Consider the following 19196-nt stretch of genomic DNA (forward strand, 5'->3'; position numbering starts at 1 on the left):
CGATGCGCATGCTCAGGAAGCAACCGCTTCTATACGTATAGTACGCAGGTTCGTGGTGTCTTTTTGCGCCTGCGCATTCTACGCAATGACTAAGGAGTGAAGAAAGTAGGAAGCGAAGCTGCGACACTCGCGTTTTAAGAAGATAATTCACAACTGCGCCTGCGTGAGAGTATGTGGCCCCGGAAGTATTTCTCCGTTGTCCACCGTTCGGTTGCTGGCGGTGGGCATTGCACGCCGTGTCTGCGGACAGCTTCTGTTTCTGTCCCCCTTTTTCTGTGTTACGATGTCCCGAGGTTCCAGTGCCGGCTTTGACCGGCATATCACTATTTTTTCCCCGGAGGGGCGCCTCTACCAAGTAGGTGAGTGTCTGGTAAGAACCGCCCAGTCATGATGCAGGGCCCCTGTGTTTGGTAATGAATGAAGGGAGAGGGGGGGATGCCTAGCAATAGGAACAACTGCTTCTGCTTGTCTGTGGCTTTGGGAAATAACATGGCATTGCTAATAGGCAGGTGCTGTTCCATTTCTGGACAGGCAGAATGTAAGATACATCCCAACAAATATATATTTCTGTGGAGAGAAACCGTATGCGCCATGGGTGCAAGTAAGATGCCTCTGTTGTAAAAACATAATAAAATCTGCAACTTAAGGCGCAGCGGGAGCCAGTCTCAAAAGCGAAACTGAAACAGATCCATCTCTGTTGGGTGGTGCTCTCATGCTCTAGTAAATGCAAAGGAGAAGAAGAAGGGTCTTCTCTCTCAAGAGTTGCTAGTGTTTTCATTCTAAGTTGCACCGTCTGGCATTCCACACTACTGTTAAAGCCGCAGGATCTTTGTCCTTCCTTTGTATCAGATTGTTTTGTTTGGTGCAGATATATAATCGGGACACAAGGGTTAACAGTGGGGTAAACAGTTGAAAGCAAATCATGACATGCCACACACTGGCACAGTTTCAAACAAACAAGTAGCATAACCTTAGGAGTTAGTGTAATGGTTTCTTAAACACAGCTGATTAGTATAGATCATCTAAGTATTCTGTCATGTTTGACAATCAGATATGGATGGTGCAGTCTTAACATATTCTTAGGTGAAGAAAATGTTCTTTTTCAAGGCACTACTATTGTAGGCTTTTTCCTTTTATTTTTTTACCTAAGTTTAATAGTAATATTCCCAGTTATCTGAGAATGTTGCCTATATTTATCTTTTCCCCAATGTAAGAAGTTTGAGACTATTTATTATATTTCACTTTTTTTGTGAATCTCAAGGCAGATTACAGAAGTGGAAAACAATGCATTCAAGACCAGTGTAACACATACCACAAACTGTGCATTAAAACAGAATTGGAGAACTTTGAACAAAAAAAGAGTAGAATAATCCAATAAAAATATTTTTACTGAATATTTCCCCTTTCTGCTTTCATTCTGTTTCCTTTATAAAAGTGCTTACTTGAACAATTTCTGGTCTCATCAAGAGGTCATTCCACAACGCAGGAGTGACCACAGAGAATTTTCGGGGTATAGTGACTGTTAGTCATTTTCAGGATGGCACCTTCAGAATGCTTTCCTCAGATGGACTAACCTGTGACTCACAAGGCTCATACCCTGCCAGAAGTTTTGTTAGGTGGACTCTTGCTCTTTTGTAGTGCTACAGACTAACACAGCCACCCATTGTGATCTGTATGTCATGCTGTAAAGTGTGCCTGTTTATACATATAACTTATGTTACATGTATAACTTTTGAAGTAAAGTTAGAAATGTCCAAGTGCATTAAAATTTGATGTGGGTACAAAGGAAATTTTGGATTGTTCTCAAGCTTTGCCTTGGTGTGGCACCAAATGATTCCTTAGTATACTCTTTTAACAAAATAATCCAATCTGTGTGCCTGTAGTTAGATTTAAACAATTATCTTTTACCTGGGTTTTAAAAAAACACAAGACTTAGGATAAAATAGGATAAAATACTTCTTTAGTAGTAATTTGTTTCAACCCTGATATGACATTGGTTTACAATTACACTTTAAATGCTTACATATGTATCATCTTTGAAGAAAAAATGATAATCTCCATCTGAGTGTAGACAAAGACCATGCTTCCTTAATGCTGTTATGCAGCCTTTGATGCAGCAGGTCATGCTATTTTGTTGAGGTGCTTGGAGACAGAGGTAGGTATTGGGATGTGCTTGGAACTGGTTCAGATAATTCCTTATGGATCAGACTCAGAGGGCTGCTGTGGGAAACCAGCTATCCTTAATGTGAGGTGTATCCTGTGTATTTCAATAGGGAGTAGCTATTATCTGCCATGCTTTTAATCTCTGTGTAAAGCCCTTGGGGCAAAGCATTCATAGTTTGGGGGTTGGTTGTTATCAATATGCTGATGATATCCAGCTCTATGTATCCTTTTGCAAAAATCTGGTGATGCAGTAGATATCTTGAATTGCTGCCTGGCTGCCATGGTTAACTGGCTGAGAATAAACAAATTCAGACTGAACCCTGAGAAGGCCCACTTTTGATGGAGTTCAACTGACCCTTTCTAATTCAGGCAAAAGCCTTTGGTTCCAATATCATTGGGGGAGAGGGTTATGCTGGTTCCAACATCACTTCTGGAAAAGCAAGTTAATTCAGCTACAAAACGTGCTTTCTTTCAACTCCCCCTAGTCTATATGATAATTTCTTGGCTGATATGACCATCTGGATCCTTACCACAGTAATTTTGAGACTAGACTATCATAATGCACTATACAGTTGTCTCCCCTTAAAATCAGACCAGAAACTCCAGTTGGTGCAGAATATTATGGCTCCGCTGTTATCAGGAGCTAGACAGAGTGTGCTCATTCTCATTCTGCAATCACTGCTTGGCTGCCCATTAGTTACCAGGCTCAGTTACCATTAGACACTGGCTCTTCACGGCCTTATTCACTCTTGTCTGTGGGATGGCCTCTCCCCCTCAACTCTGCCAAGACAACTTGACTCGTCTGAACAGGGCCTTCTATGGGTCCCAACCTGAAAATGGGCAAAATCAACAACTGCCCATACACATGCTGCTTCTGTTTTTGCTCCACCTTACGGAATGACCTATTTGAGGAGGCCTGAAAGACCCCCACTCTCATAACTTTTTGTAAATTATGCAAAACTGAATTAATCAAGACAGTTTTACTACACACGTAATAGGGTTGCACTATAGGAAGTATTTATTATGTTGAATAGATTATTAAAAACTGGGGTCTATACTATTGTACATAGCTTTCTGTAAGTAGAATCCTGGCTGTGTAAAATGCTGTCAAATCACAGCTGACTCAGGTTGACCCCATAGGGTTTTCAAGACAAGAGACATTCAGAGGTGGCTTGCCATTGCCTGCCTCAGCATGGAGTGGGGAATTGAATGCCATTCTCCTTATTAGAGTCTGCCATTCTTAACCACTACACCACCTTTTGCATTGTTTAATGTGTTGTGTTAATACTTGTGCTTTGCTGCAATTCCATTTTTTAGATTTCTGGTTGGTTCCACACTTCTAAAACCTTAATAGTTTTTCATAGCTTATTGAATGTCTCATCTTGTTGATTGTACTGACTCACTCTGTGTAATCTTCATTGAGTCCCAGTGAGAAAGGCCAACTATAAACATTGTAAATAAAAATAAATTCATAAATAAGACGTGTACAGCGGAATATAAGTTTAAATCAACATTTATATCCAACTGATCTGAAATTATGGTAAGAAGAGTAACAATATGTCAGTCTATTGAATTTTTCAAAGGCAATTAATTACTGCTGAACTTGCAAATAAACTATTAACATATGGGAAAAGTGAAAATGATGGTCGGGTTGTCATAAATGTTTTATCAGAGAAATCAGTGGGAGAGAATTTGCTTTTTTAAGCACTGCTTTTGTGTTGTGTAATACTGTAGTTCTTCAAGTATTGTACATGCTTCAATCAGTTTTTTGTGCCAGTTTGCACCAGAGAGTTTGTAGCTATTACTGTTACCATAGCCTTAATTGCAAACCAGTAACTGTTTTCAATGTACCATTTAGAGTATGCATTTAAGGCCATCAACCAGGGTGGCCTTACATCAGTAGCAGTGCGTGGGAAGGACTGCGCAGTTGTTGTCACACAGAAGAAAGTACCTGTAAGTAGCAATATTTTGGCAATATCTGTAATACTGATTTCTATTCTGATTTCCTGATTTCTACTTTGCAGTAATCTTGATTATTCAGTGTTCTGAGCTTTTGCTAGGGAAATAAATAGAGCTTGTTGAAATTCATAAGAATAAGTTCTGGAAAAACATAGATGGAAGTATACAGAAGCTTTTTAGGCACTGAGTTAGACCAAGTCATCTCTGTGTTGCAAGAATTGTGAATCTTTCTCCAATTTCCAGTAGTTCTTTTCAACCCCAGGAAAATTGATTCCCAGTGTTTCAAAACCATTGTGGATTAACAGGAACATGGTTCTGCAGGGGCTGAGCTGAGGATAGGAAAAAAGCAAATCTCCCCAAGCCAGGTGTGTATCACCCTAGGGACATGGGGACACCCATGTCCCTGGGTGCACGCCTTTTGGACTTGTGGGGGGGCGCCAGACGCCCCCTAATGTGACCATACACAGCATGTGCCCCAGCCACACACCACCAAGCCCCCGTCCCCCAGGCGCTGGCTTGCAGTGGGTTGGGACTCGGCGGTGAATGGCCACAGCACCCGCCTGGGCCACCCGCCACCACCAAGCCCCACTTCCGTTGACCTCTGTGCAGGCCGGCTTTCGAGAGCTGGCTTTTCTGCACAGCTGGGGGCATGGCTTGGCGGTGTGCCCCTGCCTCCCTGTGCCCGGGTGTGTGCCCCCCCCCCCCCCAGCCTCCATGCAGACTGGCTTTCAAAAACTTTCAAACGCCGGCTTCCCTGCATGGAGACCAGAGGCGCAGCTCGGGGTGTGGCTCCGCCTCCCATGGCCCCACCTCCAGCCCCCCGCCTCTGTGCAGGCTAACTTTTCAAAAGCTGGCCTGCACAGAGGCAGGGGGGCTGGGGGCAGGGCCATGCCCCTGAGCCATGCCTCCAAGTGCAGGGGGTAGGGCCAGGGCTGAGGGACACCCGGAAAAGGAGTTGTCTCTGGGCGCCATTCCCCTCCTCCCCCCGCCCCATACACCTCTGTCCCAAGTTTCGATTATAATTGTTCTCTCCCTCCTTCCTTGTTCTCCAAATTGATTGGAACGCTTGATGTGTGACAGTAATACAAACTTGGCTCAATTATGCATGTCAAGTAATAGTGCCAGATACACTGCAATACCTTTTAATTCCTTTTTTCAAGTAATTACTTGAACAATATCTTGCATAGGAATTAATCAAGTTGGGCTACAATAACCTGGTGGCATGATTTTGTTAGTATATTTCTGGTTGCTCAAAGCTCTAGCAGATCTTCTGCTGGTTTTAACCTAAGAATTCTGATATTGGTTATTTTTGGTTACTGGAATAGCTGGTATTTACATAATGAAGAAAGCAAACTCTGTTAGTGGGTCTGCCAGTGAAGACTAACGAAGAGTGCGTTCCAAAATTCTGCACTGTTTAAAATTATTTTTCTGCTTCATCCCTTAGGACAAGCTACTGGATTCTGGCACAGTAACTCACTTATTCAGAATAACTGAAAATATTGGATGTGTAATGACAGGCATGACAGGTACTAAAAATCACTTACACCGATTACAAAAATGATAAAATGTTTTCATATTCCTAAACTATGTGATGGATAAAGGGATGGTCCAGAGATAAGAACATAAGAACAAGCCAGCTGGATCAGACCAGAGTCCATCTAGTCCAGCTCTCTGCTACTCGCAGTGGCCCACCAGGTGCCTTTGGGAGCTCACATGCAGGATGTGAACGCAATGGCACCTGGTCTGTTAAGGCATTTGCAATCTCAGATCAAAGAGGATCAAGATTGGTAGCCATGAATCGACTTCTCCTCCATAAATCTGTCCAAGCCCCTTTTAAAGCTATCCAGGTTAGTGGCCATCACCACCTCCTGTGGCAGCATATTCCAAACACCAATCACACGTTGCGTGAAGAAGTGTTTCCTTTTATTAGTCCTAATTCCTCCCCCCCAGCATTTTCAATGAATGCCTCCTGGTTCTAGTATTGTGAGAAAGAGAGAAAAATTCTCTCTGTCACCATTTTCTACCCCATGCATAATTTTATAGACTTCAATCATATCCCCCCTCCTCTCCAAACTAAAGAGTCCCAAACGCTGCAGCCTCTCCTCATAGGGAAGGTTCTCCAGTCCCTCAATCATCCTTGTTACCCTTCTCTGCACTTTTTCTATCTCCTCAATATCCTTTTTGAGATGTGGCGACCAGAACTGGACAGAGTACTCCAAGTGCGGTCGCACCACTGCTTTATATAAGGGCATGACAATCTTTGCAGTTTTATTATCAATTCCTTTTCTAATGATCCCCAGCATAGAGTTTGCCTTTTTCACAGCTGCCATGCATTGAGTTGACATTCCCATGGAACTATCAACTAAGACGCCCAAATCCCTTTCCTGGTCTGTGACTGATAGCTCTGACCATTGTAGCTTGTATGTGAAGTTTGGATTTTTTGCCCCTATGTGCATCACTTTACATTTTGCTACATTGAACTGCATTTGCCATTTCTTAGCCCACTCACCTAATTTATCAAGGTCCGCTTGGCGCTCTTCACAATCTTTAGCAGTTCTCACCACCCTACATAATTTGGTATCATCTGCAAACTTGGCCACCACACTGCCCACCCCTACTTCCAGGTCGTTTATGAATAAGTTAAAGAGCACTGGTCCCAAAACGGATCCTTGGGGGACACCACTCCCTACATCTCTCCATTGTGAGAACTTCCCATTTACACCCACCCTTTGCTTCCTGTTTCTCAACCAGTTTTTAATCCATAGGAGGACTTCCCCTCTTATTCCTTGATTGCTGAGTTTTCTCAATAGTCTCTGGTGAGGAACTTTGTCAAAAGCCTTTTGGAAATCCAAGTAGACAATGTCCACTGGTTCCCCCTTATCCACATGCCTGTTTACACCTTCAAAGAACTCTAGTAAGTTTGTAAGACAGGATTTGCCTCTTTCTCAGCAGGTCTTTCTTTTCTACATGTTTAATAATTTTATCTTTAATGATAGATTCTACTAATTTACCAGGAACAGATGTCAAACTGAGTGGCCTGTAATTTCCCGGGGCCCCCCTAGATCCTTTCTTAAAAATTGGTGTGACATTGGCCATGTTCCAGTCTTCAGGGATAGAGCCTGATTTCAGGGATAAGTTGCATATTAAAGTGAGATCATCAGCAATTTCATGCTTGAGCTCTTTAAGAACTCTTGGGTGAATGCGATCTGGGCCAGGGGATTTGGTAGCATTTAGTTTATCAATGGCTGCCAGAACTTCTTCCTTGTCTACCACTATCTTCGCTAGTTCCTCGGATTCGCCTTCCAAGAAGCATGGTTCAGGTGCAGGAATTTTCCTCACCTCCTCTTGGGTGAAGGCAGATGCAAAGAATTCATTCAGCTTCTCTGCAATCTCCCTGTCATCGTTTAGCACACCCTATGTCATCTAACGGGCCTACCGCTTCCCTAGCTGGCTTCCTACTTTTGATATACTTGAAGAACTGTTTGTTGCTGGTCTTGATGTTCGCAGCCATGTGTTCCTCATAATCCTTTTTTGCCTCCCTTACAGCTAACTTGCTTCTCTTTTGCCACCATTTGTGTTCCCTCTCATATTCTTCATCAGTCAAACTGGACTTCCATTTTCTAAAAGACATTTTCTTTTTTCTGATAATTTCCTCAACCTCTCTTGTTAACCATGGTGGCTTTCTTTTGGACTGGGTGCTGCCTTTCCTAACCTTTCCTAACATCCAGATGCTGGATGTATTTCAATCTCTGGAATTAAACTGGCCAGATTCCTTCTAGTTCCTGTGTCAGAAAGTCAGCTGGTATCCCCAGACAGATTGCCTTGAGTCTCTTTGCGAGGAAAGAGTGGGATACAGATGTATTAATTGCACAGATTCATGAATTGTAATGGGTGTGGGAATGTTCTTACTGCAATCTGCTCTGCTGCTTTTATATGTACATTTAACTAAGATTCTTTTTAAAATGTGTTTGTTGGACAAAGCATGGAAGTTAATCAATTCCTTTCCTTGGCGTCAGCTGACAGCAGGTCCCAGGTGCAGAGAGCTCGCTATGAGGCTGCCAACTGGAAATACAAGTACAACTATGATATTCCAGTGGATATGCTGTGTAAAAGGATCGCAGATATTTCTCAGGTCTACACGCAGAATGCGGAAATGAGGCCTCTTGGTTGCTGTAAGTATAGTAAAATATACTATACTAAAACATACTGGGAAGCTAGGGCTGCTGTGCATACTTACTACAGAAGCCTCATCAGGGAAGGGCGGTCTATAAATGTAATAAAATAAAATGAATAAATACATTTAATAAAATAAATAAATACAAGGACTGCATTCAGACTTTCCTGTGACTGGCACTGGCACAGCTTATTGCTGAAGTCATGTGTTTGCCTCCTTCCTCCCACTGCACACCGAATGTAAGTGAAAACGTTGTTTATTTCTAACCCTCTCTCCCCTGTTGCAACAGGCTCAGAGCGCCTCATACATCAATTCCAATAAATTCCAGGTGCCTTAAAATACTGTTCTACAAAAGGTTGAACCGTCTAAAACTAAATACCCTACCCCTACATCCGTATTAAAATGAACCCAAAAACATCAAAGGAGAAGGGGATGCAGGAAGTCCAGCTGATAAAACTGTTGCTGCCCTTGACCATAGGCCTGGTGGAACATCTCTGTCTTTCAGGGCCTGCAGTACTGGGATAGATCTTGCAGAGCCTTGGTCTCATGAGATAGAGCATTTCACCAGGCCAGGGCCACAGTCCAAAAGGTTTGGTTCTGGTTGAGGGTTGCCAGACATTTTTGGGGTCAGCAATTGCCAGTAAATTGTTATTTGCTGAGAATAATGCTCTTTGGGGTACATATTAGGGTGGTACAAAGATGGTATGAATCAGGTTATTCCGTGGGAAAGGTAAGGTACTTGTATTCAGTTATTGCAGTGAATTGAAGCTTGATTCAAGGCATCTCAAGCTCAGACATATTTCACTGTGCTTCCTCTGTGCATGGAAGAAGGCAAGCATGTCCTGCCGTGGACTGAGGCTGAAACACATGGTTATTCCTAAACTTTGAATGATGAGAAAAACTTAATGTTAAGAATGGCCTCTGTGTGTTGTTGGGGGGTAGATCTACAAGTGTTCCAAGAATTTGATATCTGCTTTTAAGTTTTCAAGATGTGCTATAGAAGAAAGCTATAGAAGAAAGCAGCATTTCTTGGAAGAAAGTCCTGTTGAACTAAAAAGAATTTGCTTCGGATTTATATATAATTGAAATACTAGGCATTGTTTTCAAATGTTCTTTTGGTTTCATCTGTCTGAAATCTGAACGTTGGCTTTTTATGAAAGGAGTATACAAACTGTTTTAAAAATGGAGAATTATTTTGCTTTTGGAATTGACAGTATGAAATTGAGGTCTAGAAAAATGGACAAAGCGTATAATTCCTAAGAAGCAGATGTTGTGTTCAGGCTCAACCATGCATTATCAAATGGCCTGTGTTGTGCTGACAAAAGATGGCTTTTGCCATTCCCCTGCTGTTTGTGATAATAATAATGGAAAATATGCACACACAAAAACCCTTTGTAGAGTCAACTCTGCCCCCACACCCAGGAAGGCAAAAGTATATGGTGTAAAAATAAGTACTCCCTAAACATCTGAAGTATTTGACTGTCATTTCTCTTGGGAAAAAAACACCATGTGCTTCTTCGTTAAAGGCATGATTTTGATTGGTATTGACGAAGAGAACAACCCTCAGGTGTACAAGTGTGATCCAGCAGGATACTACTGTGGGTTTAAGGCTACAGCTGCAGGAGTCAAACAGACAGAATCCACCAGCTTTCTGGAGAAGAAAGTGAAGAAAAAATTGGACTGGACATTTGAACAGACAGTGGAGGTAAGTCAGCAGAAGCATATCAAACTTAGGCCACAAATTCACACACACATGACCGCAGCAGGGCTGCACATCTGGGGCTGGCCTGTTAAAGTTCTTAATCAGCTGTAGAAGATGGACAAGGTTACTATAAAAAGTATTTGCTCAGTCCTAGAAAGTAGCCCTTTTTTCCTGTTTTGCTCACCTTCCCTGAACATTTTCCTGGACACAGAATATTCAGATGAGTAATTTATAATGTGCCTGGGTTTGGGGAAGAAGAACTTGCCAAACTGGTGTGTCTGCAGTTTTACTGCAAGGTCTAATTAGTTCTAGCACCATGCCGTGCTGTCTGGCATCTGTTATTAATAATCCTTTTCACAAAAAGTGCAGTAATGGTAACAATATTTGGTTCTGGTGGGTTTTCTGGGCTGTGTGGCAGAACCAGTTGAATCCAGCCATGAAAGTCTTCTACAGTAACAATTTTTGCTTTCCCTTCTTCCTTTGCAGTGTGCTTGTTATCCAGCTGTGGGGTTTCCCTTTCCTTAATGGGTTTGTGTACTTGGCTCATGTGACTTTTGTTTGCAGAGTTTGTTGATCAAAGGTGTTTAAGTGTTGTGTGCTGTCACATACGTTTGTTCAGTAAAAGTTTGAGAATCACTCTGGGCTGACTTCTGATGGTCATTCTTAATGGTTTAAGCAGCACATCACTGCAGTTTTGCTTCATCATAAGTACTCTCCACTAGAACGAATTGAATGTGCAAGCAGATGACCAACACGTGTTGGTTCTTCTGAATGGTTTTTGGGCTACTGCTGTTCTAGTAAGCAAAGATGCCAACATGCTGAAATCATCATCAACATTCTTTTTCTTGCATGGCAGGCCAAGTGTACACTGATCGTAGCCATGTATCTATATCTGGCTCACTGGACAAGCAGTGTGTTGGATCCTGTCATCTATTCACTCAAGGATCTTCACATAAAGATTGCAGAGCTTCCTCATGTTTTCCTTTCTCCCCAGCACAGTCCCTTTCAGCCCCAGGACAGTTGATTGCTGGGTCCATGAGACCTTACATAAAATAATAGCCACACAAGTCAGTGGGCTGCAGTTGGAAAGGGATTGAAATCATGCCCTCCTTTCTCTTCCCTCAGAGGCCTCTCCACTAATCAAAAGTGTCAGGAAAGGAAAGGTGGGCCTGGGGGCTTGCATGTTCTCAATAGGACTTTGTTTTGTGAGAGAGCTTGGCAGAGCAGACATGTCACGCTATAGTTTTGAAGAGTCTCACATGTTGACCTGTATCATGTAGGTGGCTGCAAGATAGTTGTAGAAGAAGATTGAAGAATAATTCATTCTTACCTGGGAATAACTGATTCAGAGTATTGTTAAAGGCCGGATTCAACTGGTTCTGGTGGGTTTTCCAGACTGCGTGGCTGTGGTCTAGTGGATCTTGTTCCTAATGTTTCACTTGCATCTGTGGCTGGCATCTTCAAGGTGTATCACAGAGGGAAGTCTGATATGTGTAACAGACTTCCCTCTGTGATACACCTCTGAAGATGCCAGCCATAGATGCAGGCGAAATGTTAGGAACAAGATCCACCAGACCACGGTCACACAGCCTGGAAAACCCACCAGAACCAACTGATTCAGACTTCTTTCTAAGTAGTGATGTGTAGAATTCTGGGGGTACTATGGAAGATAGACAGGCCACCTCTGTGAAAGACCCATCCTATGCCATCTCATAAAAATATGTCCTTGGAAATAATAGCGTAGCAAATGTTTATTTCACAGATCAGTTCAGATAAACTTCAGACCATACTTTGGAGCATCAAAAATGAGCTAAGGATGTCACTTTCCTACAATTGTATGTTGTAGTTTTAGTCCTAGCCACATTTTGCTGTGACATCCAAATCAGCAAACTCTGATTAGCTCTTTCTTTCTAGATCAGGAGGGGTCTGTTTTGGAGGAAAAGTACCATCCCTATTTCCTTGTTTTGGAAATTGGGGCAAGTTAGTGACTTCTAAAATGGAGATTGAAAGGGAAGCTGCGTAGGGGGCAGGGTTTGCAGTTCATTCCCAGTGTTCCAGAGATGTTTATTCTGAACTTTGACTGTAAACATCTTTGACTTCAGATAATGAAGGTTTACAGAAATAAAAGCAAGCTTTTCATCTTTTCATGTGTTTATTTGCTCTGGTTTTTATATACGTAATTTTAAAAATGCATTTGTTTCTTTCGCTTTGTAAGAAGCCAGAAGCTGTGTTTAAAGGTCTCACTATTTTTGCAGTCTTTTGCAAATACTTGAAGATGTTCTGTACTCTGAAACTGTGTTTTCTAACAGTTATTTAAGAACATAAGTAAGAGCCTGCTGGATCAGACCAGAGTCCATGTAGTCCAGCACTCTGCTACTCGCAGTGGCCCACCAGATGCCTTTGGGAGCTCACATGCAGGATGTGAAAGCAATGGCCTGCTGCTGCTGCTGCTGCTGCTCCCAAGCACCTGGTCTGCTAAGGCATTTGCAATCTCAAGGAGGATCAAGATTGGTAGCCATAGATTGACTTCTCCATAAATCTGTCCAAGCCCCTTTTAAAGCTATCCAGGTTAGTGGCCATCACCACCTCCTGTGGCAGCATATTCCAAATACCAATCACGCATTGCGTGAAAAAATGTTTCCTTTTATTAGTCCTAATTCTTCCCCCCAGCATTTTCAATGTATGCCCCCTGGTTCTAGCATTGTGAGAAAGAGAGAAAAAATTCTTCTCTGTAAACTTTTTCTTCCCCATGCATAATTTTATAGACTTCAATCATATCCCCCCTTAGACATTTAATAATTTGTTTAATAATGCAGTCATGTAGGATGGCATTGCAGGTAACTAACAGTTTCCTTGAAATCATAAGGCAATTATAGCCCACTTCTCCTTTTCTGATCTTGCCCTTCAGTCATTGCAATGAGTTTAGCAGTGTGTTAACAAAAGCAATACTTTACAGAAATGTTAATGTAAATTAAGTCTTGAAATATGAGAGAAAAGCAATCTGCAGATAAATGAGAAAAACTTTTTGACCAACTTGCTTTGTGGGGGAGGGGTTCCCCTCCCCAGCCCTTCAGGTGGGAATATTATCCTTGTTAAGTAAAGGGTTGTGTGGTTTCTCCAGAAAGTTATAAAATAAAGTTTTAAAAATTTATTACGCAGGTGGTTCAATTTTCATCGTATTCTTCTCTGTTACCACTTGAAGTGATTGCAAAATGTTCTTGGCTTCGTTTCTGTGATACTTGAGAAGACTTGGCAACAGATGCAGATAAAATTAATCTGCAGTTATCCCTTCCATTTCTGTGTCTGATCTGCAAATTCACACCAAAATAATTGAGACTTGCGACTTACCCCATTTCACAAGTGTAATGGGGCTCCTGGGCAATGCTGGTGGGATAGTGAACTTTAATCTTGTTCATACTTGCTTCTTGAATTTTGTATTGCCAAAGATGAGTGTTAACATACAATGCCTTGCAGGAGTGTTTAGCCATCTCCCTTGTTAAACAACTTCTAATTTATTATTGGAATTTGTTTCTGCTGATGTTGAATGTGTGAAATTGGCTTTACAGATCCTATTTTTATTTTATGTAATAGTTACAAAATTCAAGACTCCTAATGGAATTTTTGCTGCTTCTGCAAAATTACAGCCAGCTGTTGTGGGGCTATGGTACAGCCTGCATACGTTTGAATAACTATCTGGATGTTTTTAATTGTAGATGTAATCATATTCATATGATTGGCTAAACCCATCAAAACCAATCCGAGTGGTTAAGATTAACCTGTTACAATTTGTTTGAGTAAATTATTAGTCTATATTTGTGCTCCTATAGTTATAATTGAGGGGAATGTTGGTTTGAGGTAATAATTTTCAGAAGTCCCTTTTAATCTATTAAGAGAACCCTGAACGATTCTTGGCCCAAAGAGGACAGACAAGAACCTTCCATTTTTAGATAATGAATTAATGTTTGAAAGAATCAATATCAGGGTAGGTGTAAAGGTTAACAAAACAGAACGTGCATTAATTACAAGAAACAAAATATGTTGTTAAAATCACAGGGACAGGATTAATGTAAAACTGAAAGAAAAGTAAAATTGCAAAATATCTTTACATTAAATGTGACTTCATACGTTCTAATGCTTTTCTTGTATACCTTTGTTTCTAGACAGCAATAACTTGCCTCTCTACAGTATTGTCCATTGACTTCAAACCTTCTGAAATAGAAGTAGGAGTTGTCACAGTTGAAAATCCTAAATTCAGGTAAAGAGTGCCTGGAATGTAGTTTGAGCCTTGCCTTTTCTTCACATCGTTCAGACACAATTTCATCTGGCTAGACCTAATCAGCTTTTCTACTGGTAAAATAGAAAGGAGTGGTTTCTTTTGACTGCCCCAAAAAGGCTTTGCTGGCATCTGTGGGACCTGCATGCATGAAAACCATGTAGAACTGGTGCAGTAGAAGGGAAGGGATTTGGATGAGATTCAGCTAAAAAATTGGCTTGATCTGTCCTATCGTGTCAGATATTGCTTTTGTAACTATACACAATTGCGCTATTGTGTAGTCTTGCATTCAATTACTGTTCTGATGGTGGGGATGAGGGAGTTAGAGGAAGTGAAAATGGCCAAATCAAAGTAGGCAGGGCTACTTAGTGCACTATGCAAGTTTTCAAGTATCAATACAGTATTTAAACAACGTACAAACAAATAGAGTTGCCTTGTTCGGAGTCACACCATTGGTATGACTAGCTCAATGTTTTGTGCTGCAGGGTCTGGTGTAGAGAAAATCCTCTCCCCAGCATTTGCTACCTTAGATCCTTTACTGGGATGTTCCAGGGATCAAACCTGTGACCTTCAACAGGCACTCTTCAGTAATCTCCAGATCTACACATACCTTGAGAACATACCTTGTGGTTCCGGATTCAATCCCTGGCATCTCCAGTAAAGCACTTACAGGGTAGGAAGCTTTGGAAAGATCCGAGAGCCTGGAAAGCCATTTCAGATGTTATCGACAACACTGAGCTAGGTGGTAGACAAATGCATGAGGCATCTTCATAGGTTCACAGTGGTTTTAATCATGAGTCCAAGTTGACAGTCATGATTTTATTAGGGTGCTTGTGATGCGTGTCTGCTGCATACAGAAGCAAGGAGCTGGTCGTGGCTTTGAAATAGGGATATCAAATTTTGGCTGCCCTTGTTGGATGCCAGATTTTATGTGTGCTGGTAATGCTACCCCTTCTCCAACTGGGGAGTGTCTCACATCCTTTCTGTATGAGTCTCAGTGACAAGAGGCATCTTTGTTCAAGGTTCAGTGGATTTCCTGATTGTGCAGATACTTGAGCTGAGGTATAAACTTTTATTTGTGTTTTCTCTCTCTTTTAGGATCCTTACAGAAGCAGAGATTGACACACACCTTGTCGCTCTAGCAGAGAGAGATTAGCTCTATTTAGAATTCCTAATTCTGTGACTTCGGGCCAGAATATTCGGTGAAAACAAACTGGGTTAATGGCTCTGGATTATGGGCTTCAAATGAAATGTTCACTATCTGATGTATTTTACTCTGTACAAATAAAACAGAAGTTTTGGAAAACTTTGTCCTTTCTCATACCTCCAAAGATACCTTAAAGTGGATGCCATCTTTAAACCAACAAATTCTTAATGACCATTCTGTTGTTGCAAATGAGACTGCAGATTCCATTCTCAGTTTTAATGACATTGGACAGAACCTCCTGGATTGCATTTGCTTAATTTGTAGTCATGATCCAGTGGATAATTCAGTCATATTTTTTAAGTCTACCCTTCTCCAGCTGTATGTGGGTCTCTCCATTTTATCCTGACAAAAACCCTGTGGGGTGGGTTAAATTGAATAAAATTGATTGGCTCAAGGGCTGTGCTTCATAGATAAGTTGGCATTTGAATCTGGTCCCCAAGTTCTAGTTCAACACTCCTAATTGGTATTGAAACAAAATCTGTGATTGGGGATAATTGCTTTTTGAACTTTCTGATATCATGGTGCTGATTTTATCAGTACTCACAGATTCTTTCTTAAAAGAAACAATTCCCCAGCTTCTTTATAGTGCTGTTGAAGCACATGAATGTCTTAAAAATAATGACCCCTCCAAACCACATGGGTTTCAAATAATCTTTGAAGGCTGGTTATTGAGGCTCACAGATTGGATATCGTGTTACAACCACTAAAGGTGCATTTTTAAATGCTTGCATTTAACTTTGCGAGTTCTCATTTGAGACTGAATTGGTTAGGTGGTGGAAAGTCTCCATTTGCTTCTCTCCCAAAGCATGTTCCTTGTGCATGAATTTATATAAGGTGTGTTCTTCGACAATTAGTCTGCAAGAACTTTCTCCATTGCTGTTGGGACTGAAGCTAACTAAATTAAAGGCTTAATACTGTCCTCCTCCCAATTATAATCTTCACTTCAAAAAATTTTTTGAATATTCACCCTGGGGAAAATTCTATATGATTCAAAAACTTGCTGCATTTTAAACTTTACGCCTATTAAAGGAGCGTTTTTATTCTCAGGTGATTTGACAGAGCTGAAAGTGATTCCCACGTTACTTTAAAGACAAGTGATGCAAATCTGCTGCTTGAGGGAGCTTGTTTTAAGCAAGCTTGATATGATTGTTCTCTCGCCCCATTTTCAGAATGACTGAATGTTATATACCCCTTTCCTATGTTGTTGGGGAATTACCTAATTTTCTTGAAACTGGGAATCTTAAATTGTCAGACCAGTTCAAAATTGTCATCCCAAAGCTACTTGAATAAAAAATACACAAGCTTGAATATGAACTTCCTTATTCTGCTTGGAAAAGGCAGGGGGTGCAATTTTCACCCTCCCACTGTAGTTCTCCCCCATGCTTTTCTGGAGGGAGAGAGAGTTCAGCAGTGCTCAGGAGTATAACTTCTGGAGTGTGTATTAGGACAGGAACAAAAACAATTCTTCCCATTTAGCACAGCTCTACTTCTAATAGATAGTGTCTATCCTGTTCTTTATCATGTTCCTACAATTTTAAAATTACATTGCCTCGGTAGAGGGTGCATGAGAATTGACTCTTCATATGTGCAGCCTAACCCAGGGCAACTGCTTGGTTTTTTAGTTGCATAAGATGTATGAATCATAAGTGGACAAAATACAGAAAACTTGGTGCAGCATCCATATGCCTATGAACACAATGAAATACTTTAAAGAAGTGATCCTTTAATAGGTCGTCCATGCCTGCTGGTCCATAAACAAGTTTAAGTTATGTATGAACACTTTTGCTCTCTTAAATCTAACCAAACAAGTACCACATTGCTATTGGTCTCCTCTAGGTTTGTTCTAACTGTGATTCACTTAATACTATTTCTGGTTTCCCCACTCAAAGGAAAATATTTGGAGGTATATTGGACTCAGTTCATAATAGAACTTTATTAAATAATAATCACATCTCTAAGGTGTAAAAGAATAAGATGTCTTTGGAACTGATCAGATGGAAAGGGTTTTGTTTGAGTTTACAAACCTTATTGGGCGGTATAGATTTGTAGATCAAGAATACTTATTTCCCTTTCCTCAGATAACAACCTCCTAAGTGTGTTGGGAGTCTTCCCAATTAGCTAAGAAATTTCATAGTATACTATTGCTTTAAAATGCAAAAAAAAAATCAACCTTGGGAAGTATATGTGATTTTGCTAAAGCCTCATCTTTGAATTTTCGGTCATGCCATTTGAAAGCATCAATGTTGGTCTCATTTATTGCTGGAATAGGTCAACATTGTTATTCTTTAAAAATATTATGAGAATGTAGCTAGTGATCAGCTGTCTGGGTTTTTCTTATTAATCACATTTTTATAGGTCACTTCCTCCATGAAATTCAGGCTAATATGGTTTCCTAAGAAAGCATTCATTTGGTGCTGCTCTTGTAATCCTGTGGCAATATTCAAACCTGAAATGTGTTTTACTCAGTGATATCTTTACTCATTTTGGCTGCTGTCTAGGGTTTACCAAGAGCAATTAAATATTGTTGCTATAGAGCCAGTTTCTCTAGTATCAGTTTCAAGCATGTAGTAATTAAGACTTAATATGTGCCCAAAGGTTAGTTTAGTTCTTTGCTCAAAGTAGTTTAGAGTCTTAATAATGATGAAGAATAGGAGCTGTGGAGAAGTTACATTAGCAACCTTGGGAAAATATTTTTTCATAAAAACACTAATGTATAGGGAACAAAACAACCTGCATTGGTTGACATGCCAATAGCAATAATCTGTAGTCAGCATTTTCTAAATATTGTACATTTGGTAAATTTAGAATTATAGCTTGAAGGAAATTCTGTCTTCAGTGTATAGATCACTTTGTGTATAGATCAGTTAAGCCACAGCTTAGAGATCTAGCTCATTAAGAAAGGACCTACATAGATGTTTGAACATAGAAATGTAATCAATACAAAGTTCTGTAGTGAAAACTTATTTGCCACTGGATAAGAGAGGGATTTTCTATGCAACATTATTATATCTAGTATCCCAGGAGGTAATTTTTCTGCCATCGAATAGGAGGAACTTGACTGTGTTTCAGGCTCCCATATTCGGATGCAATTCGTTTTGTTGTGTAAATCATAGCTTCAGTAACATCAAATTCCTGTTGTTGCCATATTGTGGAATCATAAGCAAATTTGTTAATACATTCTATGAATTCAATGTATTTTTATTGTAGTACTGGGTTCAAGTAATCAATGAGCTTTTTCTTACCTTAAGCTATCTTAACCATATTGGTTTTGATCCTGAGAAATACAGAGGCCGTTTCTGCACAGCCGTAAGGGCGCCTCCACGCCGGCAAGAATTCCGCCGCGTGGAGGCGGAGGCCGTTCGCATGCAAGCATGCAGGCAGCCTCCAGAGAGGCTGGCAGACGGCAGGCGGGTCCGCACGGAGCCGCCTCTTCCCCTTCCGTTCTATTTCACCGTATAGCCAGCCCGTTGCGACCTGCTGGCGTCGCTTGCCGAGCAGCACGCTGCCCTCCGACCTCCAGGGGTCGGAGGACAGCGTGGCGGGCTGCGACGCCAGCAGGCCGACGCGCACGGGACACGTGAGGGAACAGGAAACAGCGAGCGTGTTCCCCGGGCGGTGCTGTTCATTGGCATCGCGGAAACACGCTGTGGAAGGAAAAACAACCCTTTAAAGCAAAGGAAACTTTGCCACTGCACTCACCTGACTCTGGGAGTCACAA

The 19196-nt window shown here is 41.2% G+C and overlaps 1 protein-coding gene across 1 annotated transcript; it reads left to right on the forward strand.

The window, feature by feature from the left end:
* Positions 1-156: 156 nt before the first annotated feature.
* Positions 157-15577, forward strand: PSMA6 (proteasome 20S subunit alpha 6). The gene is made up of 7 exons (XM_048485864.1): positions 157-359; positions 4022-4116; positions 5567-5648; positions 8139-8294; positions 9823-10001; positions 14159-14253; positions 15370-15577. The coding sequence occupies exons 1-7, from the start codon at positions 284-286 to the stop codon at positions 15425-15427; spliced, it is 741 nt and encodes a 246-aa protein (XP_048341821.1). The 5' UTR covers positions 157-283; the 3' UTR covers positions 15428-15577.
* Positions 15578-19196: the final 3619 nt, after the last annotated feature.

The sequence above is a fragment of the Sphaerodactylus townsendi genome, linkage group LG02, assembly GCF_021028975.2.
Source record: "Sphaerodactylus townsendi isolate TG3544 linkage group LG02, MPM_Stown_v2.3, whole genome shotgun sequence".
Taxonomy (NCBI): domain Eukaryota; kingdom Metazoa; phylum Chordata; class Lepidosauria; order Squamata; family Sphaerodactylidae; genus Sphaerodactylus; species Sphaerodactylus townsendi.